The following is a 7,327-nucleotide window of genomic DNA, read 5'->3' on the forward strand; positions in this document are numbered from 1 at the left end:
GTATGTTTCTATGTGCATACCCTGGAAGTGCTTCGTCCTGAGAGGAAGTACACTTGGTGTTATGTGTACCAGTACCCTTTACATATTCAGCCATATCTGGACATTTTAATTGAAAATGGACCAAATGGTAATTTGATGGTTATTCCTTGTAATCGTCACTCGCTGCTGCCACAGCGCCACCACAAGTTCAGTACTATGGTAAACTGCTTCTGGACTTGGACATTCGTCTACTCCTCAGCAAATCCCTCAAAAAAAGAAAAACAACTTTTGAGTTATTTGTTCCACCTTCTTCTTCTAAATCTCAACTAATAATTGATCAAATGGTTCAGATTTTGGTCCATATGCACATTTAATGGTTAATTAATTTGTTTTGGCCCCTTTTATGCAGGAAATATATTATATTTGTACTATTTTAGAACTATACTACCGTCAAATTTGAAATAGCAACACAAAATTACTCATATTACATAAGTAATTAAGTAGTGGAATGGTTAATAGTCATGGTAAATTTGTTAATAATCACGCGCAAATAGGTCAAAAGTACACATTTCAATTAATTAAAAGTTAAATGTGCTTAATCATATATTACAAGGACTAAAATAAAAATTATCAATAAATGTCGAATCAAAAGTGTTATTAACCCTTTAAAGAACTAGTCTGAGCATACCCCCTATATAAGGGGACCAATTTTTTTTTATTTCCTTTGCAACCTTGATTACTCCAACTCTCTCTCTCTCTCTCGCTCTCTCGTACGCGCACTTTCAACTAATGGTCGGCATTTTCCGGTGACGATCAGATAAAAAATAAAGTGTGCCATTGGTCATCCACCAACTCCACAATCACTTTCCTACTCTGCCATCCACTAACTCCACAATCACTTTCCTGTTTCACTAGAAATTGCCTCCTTCTGTTTCAGGGAAAAATCTAAAGTTTCTACTTCTGCTGTTCTAAAAAGTTTTTTCCTTCTTTCTAACAGTTGATTTTCTGTTTGTGTAAAATCATACATTTACGAATATATTTTTCTTTGTTTACATTTTCATCCTGTATTTCTTCAATTGTATTATCCCTATACACTAATAAATGGCTTACAGAAACAATCGCCGTTTCAACTACTATTCATCACCTTCCCCATTTTGCAATCAATTTGGGGGGCAAGAGGCAAGTCACGATAATTTCCAAGAATTCATCAATCCAGCTCTATACGAGTCGGATGATTTTCGTATGTACACTTACAAAGTACAAAAATGTCCAAAACTTCGTAGTCACGATTGGACCTCTTGCCCCTTTACACACCAAGGGGAAAAAGCACGTCGACGTGACCCGAGAAGATACAACTACTTCCCAATCCCTTGCCCGGGTTACAAATTCGCGTCTTGCATTAAAGGAGATAATTGTGAATTGTGCCATGGAGTTTTTGAGTACTGGCTACACCCCGCGAAGTACAGGACACATCCGTGCCATGCTGGCACGTCGTGTAACAGACGAGTATGTTTCTTTGCGCATACACAAGAAGGGCTTCGTCCTGAGACGAAGTACAATTGGTGTTATGTGTACCGATACCCTTTACACATCCAGCCATATCCAGACATTTTAATTGAAAATGAACCAAATGGTAATTGGATGGTTATTTCTTGTGATCCTCAGCCACCGTCACAACCACATGATCTGTACTATGGTACTAATGCTTCTGGATTTGAAAATTCATCGACTCCTCCGCAAATTCCTCAAGAAAATACATCAACTTTTGAGTTGTTCGTTCCTCTTTCTTCTTCTCAATCTCAACCAAGAATTGATCAGAGGATTCAAAATGAGAGTGATTTTTCGCTTTTTCTGGCTAGTCATGCAAAGTTAGCTGAGGAGCTGAAGAATCTTGAGATTGGGAGTACTTCTCATGCTAAAGTGAATAAAATACATGATGAAAAGGGGAAAAGGCTTGTGGAGTTTGAGTCACAGGATCAAGAATTTCCAAACATCAATTGGGTTTCTGACTTGTTGGTCGATGAATTTGAGGGCGCGAGCTTGTAATATTTTTTTTTTGTATGTGACGTATGATAGTAATTGATAATTAATTAATTGAAGATGATTTTTTTGAATTAACAACGCAAACTTAATAACTACACGTTATATTTATTATTTTTTCTTAATGGGCGCGAAAGAAAAATACTTTAGGACAGAGGGAGTTGTTTGAACATACCCCAATATAAGTGACCAATTTTATTATTTTTCTCAGCAACCTTAACAACTACTCCAAGTAAAATGAGTTTGTAAGATATGGGGTCCAAATATTTTGTTTCAATTAAGAAAAGCAGTTTAGTGTAGTTTAGTTGAGTTTTCCTTAAACCGTTCATTCTATTTGTCGGTGCGCATATATATACTCCAATACTGCCACACATTTGATCTCTCTCTCTCACGCGCTGTCAACACGCGCCGGCGAAGATCCCATTTTCCGGCTGACAGGGAACATAAACATTATAACGGTTCCCTTCGCCTTTGGATAAATCATGAATCCCGAATAGTTAGTTTTCCTAAATATATACTTTCTCTTTTTAATTACATTTCTAGCATTTGTTTTGTGTGTATAAATGTGATTGAAATGTTGATTTCTGTTTGGATTGCGGTGATGTTGTTGATTGTGCAATTGAATTTTGTATTTCATGCTGTGCCCTTTAGATCCATGAAATTTACTCTTTTTCAATTTGTTTGTCGTACTTTTCTTTTTAGTCTGTTAATTTTTTTTTTTTTTTTAAAATTCATTAATTCCAACTTTTCACGTGGCATGTTTAAGACATTAAATGTTATTTTGGTATGTATCTTTAGTTTAAGAACACAATACTCAAAAGTGTTCTATACTTTCTTAAATATCGTGCCAAGTCAAAACCAGACAAACAATTGACCATTTACTTTGATTCTTATTTGATGATTTATGAGATTGGTTGATGCCATTTTGGGTGTCCTAATATACAATTCAATCTAGAAAAAGGGAAGAATATAAGCTTTCTATGTGCATTGGTTTATCCGTCACGTGTGTTTGTTGGTGTTAGGATTTTTTTTTTGCGTGAGATGCAAACAACAAGGTAGAAAATATGAATGTAAAATTGTCTAATATAAATGCCATTAATCATAAGCGTTTATATAGGGCACAAACAAAGTAGTAGACTCTTACAATATTATATTCTTACTAAAACAAAATAACTGAATATTCTACTAAATGAACTATTAGACTCCTCCTACGACTAAAAAACTAATTATTCTAGAAAACTGTATGCAACATCCAACAATTGGCTGCAGGAGGCTGCACCATGGATTAGTCTAGGTACACACAAGTTGGCCTGACACTAACATAATGAAAAGATAAAAAAAAAAAAAAAATTGTCTTCCCAAGGGTGTGTGTAGTGGTCAATGAAGTGGATTGATTTACCCGGTACCTTTGCTAGTGGGAGGTAGCAGGTACCCTGCGGAATTAGTCGAGGACTCGAGGTGCAGGCAAGTTGGTCCTGACACCACGGTTATAAAAAAATAACTGGCTTGATCACTTTATTGACTTAGTCGAGGTGCTTGTAGAGAACTTTTGCTTGATTTGATTCATAACGATCAGGTTCCTGGATTCTATCAATGTTTCACTTGATTCTTCCTGATTACTTGTTTGCACGTTAACACAAAATGCCTGAAGGTTTGCTAGATGGGACCTTCTATTTTTTTGTTGTGGTGATTTCAATCTATCTGGCTAGAAGTTTGTTGATATTGTCAGCTCAAATGGAACTTAATGCTGTCTCATTTTATGCTTTCTGCAGTGACTACTTGTTCAAACTTTTGTTAATAGGAGATTCAGGTGTTGGAAAGTCATGTCTTCTCCTGAGATTTGCCGTAAGTATTTTCATCTCACACTCAATTTTGTCTTACTTTTAGTTACTCTTGCATACGAGCTGAATTTTACCTGCACGATTCATATATTGACTGATATAGGCAATGAAACTTGGAAATTGCACACATTGATAAGTGGTAGTGTATTTACCAGCAGATGTGAAAGTTGCCCATGTTGCTCCTAATGTACTCTGTATTCTACCTAAGCGTTTTAGTACTGTGTTTAGCTACAGTTCTAGTTCATTTAGCTTTTACTTAATGTCGAGGTCTGACCTTTCTGTCAAATACATAAGCATTGAGTGAAATTAAAGCAGCAATTGATTGTTGGCAAGGGCATAAAATAGAGAAAAGCAAGAGAACAACATGGAGAACTGAGCCTACCTGCATTTCTTGGGCTGTGTGGGAACTGGGAAGAAAGAAATGATAGAGGCCTTAAGGATAAAAGTACAGCCAGTTTTTTGCTTCATCCAAAAAAAAAAAAAAATAGTACAGCCAATTTTTTGTTTCAAATGTAGATGTCCGTAGTTGTTAAAATCCTGTTGTAAAACATCAACTCTATTACAGATTTCATACATTCCTTGCAAGTTCAAAGAGAGGGAGGAGGAAAGTTTTTGGGACCTTGTTGGTGCAGTTTTATATGAAATTTCTTACATCATCACAAAGATGGTAAAATGGGCAGCCCGGTGCATAAAGCATCCGGGGAAGGGCCGCACCCCAAGGGGTGTGATGTAGACAGCCTAACCTAAGGAATGAAGGATCTCTTCTGCTGTGTTGTTAACTTTAAATGGTAATGTTAGATTGTTTTGATAGTTTAGGCAGACATATTATCATTTTATGAAGTTTAGCATTGGTGATGGGCATTGGATTTAATTGTTTAATACATTTCTTGCTTTGTGTCCGGCAAACCATGTTGCATTTTCAGAATTTAATGGTCTAAGTTAATTAACTGTTTCATATCTTCTGATGCAGGATGATTCTTATTTGGACAGCTACATCAGCACAATTGGTGTTGACTTTGTAAGGCAAACTTAATAATAGTGAATTTCATATATAACATACTTACAGCCGATGATGTTCCTATTTTATGTTGCAGAAAATACGTACAGTGGAGCAAGATGGGAAGACTATTAAACTTCAAATTGTATGGTTTTTCTTGTCTTCTTTCTTTTATCTTTGAGAGCTGACATTATTTATTCATGTCATTTTGTTTTGGAAAGATCAAGTAGCTTTAGTGTAAAAAATTAGCTAGGTGATGAACACAAGTTCTAATATTTCTGTTAAAATATTCTCTGTTGTTTACCATGAATTTATGAACGTTATGTGCAATATATTTTAAGATTCTGTCATGCAGAGATCTGGTGTTCTATGATTGAGCTGTGTTCTTTTACAAGTGTACATGATCTGGATTAATGTCCTAGCTATTGTTCCTGTCATTATGTATTTTCAAAGTCCTTGTCTGTTTTACATTTGCCAGTGGGACACTGCCGGACAAGAACGTTTCAGGACAATCACAAGTAGTTACTACCGCGGGGCACATGGCATTATAGTATGTTTCCCTGATTCCTTTCTAAAGCAATCAATCAGCTGATGTCTTCTTTTTCGCTTGATAAAATCTTTTTTCTTCTACCTTTTTTTTAAATATTCTGGCAGATAGTTTATGATATAACTGATCAAGAAAGCTTCAACAATGTTAAGCAATGGTTGAGTGAAATTGATCGCTATGCAAGTGAAAATGTAAACAAGCTTTTGGTTGGAAATAAGTGCGACTTGAATGATAACCGAGCGGTGTCATATGATACAGCAAAGGTTAAGATCAAGCATTCTGTTCATTTTCCTTTTTGGGTTTATCCTTCTAGTACAATGCTTCTTGATTGACTGAAATAGTTTTTGATTAACATACAAGGCGTTTGCTGATGAAATTGGCATTCCATTTATGGAGGCAAGTGCAAAGAGTGCCACTAATGTTGAGCAAGCTTTCATGGCAATGTCAGCTGACATAAAGAACAGGTATTTTCTATTCATTGTTCTGGTTTTGTTGCTTTTATCTGTCAGAGCTACCTCCTTCTTGGGGTGGTTTTGTGTGTCGTGGGGGGGGGGGGGGGGGGGGGATTGTGCACCATGGAGTAGTGTATATTCATCCTATAAAGCTGAATTGAGTTGATATCACCCTCCTTATTTTTTGCTTAGAACTTGCATTCACGCAGTTGAGTTTGACAATGAAACTATTTTCAAAACTTTATGGAGTAATTGTTTGAAACTGATTAGTCCCACTAAGATGATACATTTTGATTTGCTAAAAAGTGGTATTTTTCACTAATGTCCAAACACACATTTTAGTTATGATAGACTCTAACTAAAGCTTTGGCTAAATTAGGTAAAAAAGGTTCAAAGCAAACAGGTAAGTAATCCATATATATTTTGCCAATATTTCTTTAAGCTAATATATCGCTAGGCAGTGTACCTGATGGCTAGTTATCAAAGTTGTCCCTTACAGTATGGAAAACAATAGGCACTTGGAAAATTAATGAACACTAGTATCAATTTAGAGCTTTTAGTGTGCCCTAAATCGACAGTATAGTGTGAGAGCCTAACATGTCTAAAACGAACCCCTGACCTCGGCTACGCAAGATGATCACTTGACCATCAAGCCAAACAAGGTAATCCAGCTAGTATATTTTTGATTTGACTTTTGTTTACATAATATAGGATGGCAAGTCAGCCAGCATCAAACAATTCAAAGCCACCCACGGTTCAGATACGAGGACAACCTGTTAACCAAAAGAGTGGCTGCTGTTCTTCTTAGATGTCGGGTTCCGCTAGCTAGAATTGCTTTCAGATTCACCATTCCAATCACAATGCCTTGTTTTTGAAGCTGTGGCAGTTCATTCTTTTCATCTACCGGTATTCAAGTGCCCTGTACAAATCACAAGAATTCCCCCCTTTGATATTTTCACTTCATTGGGTTTCCATGTCAAATTTCCAGTGTGTGTTTCTGCAGTTTCTGGCAATATATGTTGCAGCAGTTGATTTTATCAGATAGGGATAGTGATAGAGCTGTAATGCTGTTGTACCTGACTATCAAATAAAATGCTCTGCGAAAATGTTCTTGTGAGATGTTTAACTTAACAAATCTCAACCATTTGATACTGATTTCTAGTGTTTTTTTCTTGTGGTCTGATTCTGGTAATATGAACTGCATAATGACCAAATTGTTACAAGTTCTCTAATACAAAAGCTGCAGATTTTGTTCGCCTCTTTACCTCAGAAAAGTGTGAATCAAAGGAAAAAGTAGCTAAGCAAGCTTGTATCAACACAAAAATCGCCTAACTTTTAATCTATAGTGATAGTGCTGGATATTTAGAGTGTGAACATAATACAGATATCACTGGACATTTAGAGGATGAACGACATAATATGGGGGTCAAACATTTGTTACTAAGAATAGAGATGGCTTTGACCATCTGAC

The 7,327-nt window shown here is 36.1% G+C and overlaps 2 protein-coding genes across 2 annotated transcripts; both read left to right on the forward strand.

Annotated features, from left to right (window-relative positions):
- Positions 1-725: 725 nt before the first annotated feature.
- LOC132640456 (zinc finger CCCH domain-containing protein 24-like) lies at positions 726-2,108 on the forward strand. Its single transcript, XM_060357052.1, has one exon. It carries the CDS (start codon positions 1,081-1,083, stop codon positions 2,023-2,025), a length of 945 nt encoding a protein of 314 aa, XP_060213035.1. The 5' UTR covers positions 726-1,080; the 3' UTR covers positions 2,026-2,108.
- Positions 2,109-2,286: 178 nt separating this feature from the next.
- Positions 2,287-7,011, forward strand: LOC132640458 (ras-related protein RABD2a-like). Its single transcript, XM_060357053.1, has 8 exons — positions 2,287-2,515; positions 3,792-3,864; positions 4,831-4,878; positions 4,955-5,002; positions 5,336-5,407; positions 5,512-5,667; positions 5,765-5,868; positions 6,568-7,011. Exons 1-8 carry the CDS (start codon positions 2,502-2,504, stop codon positions 6,662-6,664), a joined length of 612 nt encoding a protein of 203 aa, XP_060213036.1. The 5' UTR covers positions 2,287-2,501; the 3' UTR covers positions 6,665-7,011.
- Positions 7,012-7,327: the final 316 nt, after the last annotated feature.

This window comes from Lycium barbarum, chromosome 5, assembly GCF_019175385.1.
Source record: "Lycium barbarum isolate Lr01 chromosome 5, ASM1917538v2, whole genome shotgun sequence".
Taxonomy (NCBI): Eukaryota; Viridiplantae; Streptophyta; class Magnoliopsida; order Solanales; family Solanaceae; genus Lycium; species Lycium barbarum.

Coding starts and splice junctions, on each gene's coding strand:
- LOC132640456 (XM_060357052.1), top strand. CDS start 1,081: ATGGCTTACAGAAACAATCGCCGTTTCAACTACTATTCATCACCTTCC.
- LOC132640458 (XM_060357053.1), top strand. Junction 5,003..5,335: donor AGACTATTAAACTTCAAATT/GTATGGTTTTTC, acceptor TACATTTGCCAG/TGGGACACTGCCGGACAAGA. Junction 5,408..5,511: donor GCGGGGCACATGGCATTATA/GTATGTTTCCCT, acceptor ATATTCTGGCAG/ATAGTTTATGATATAACTGA.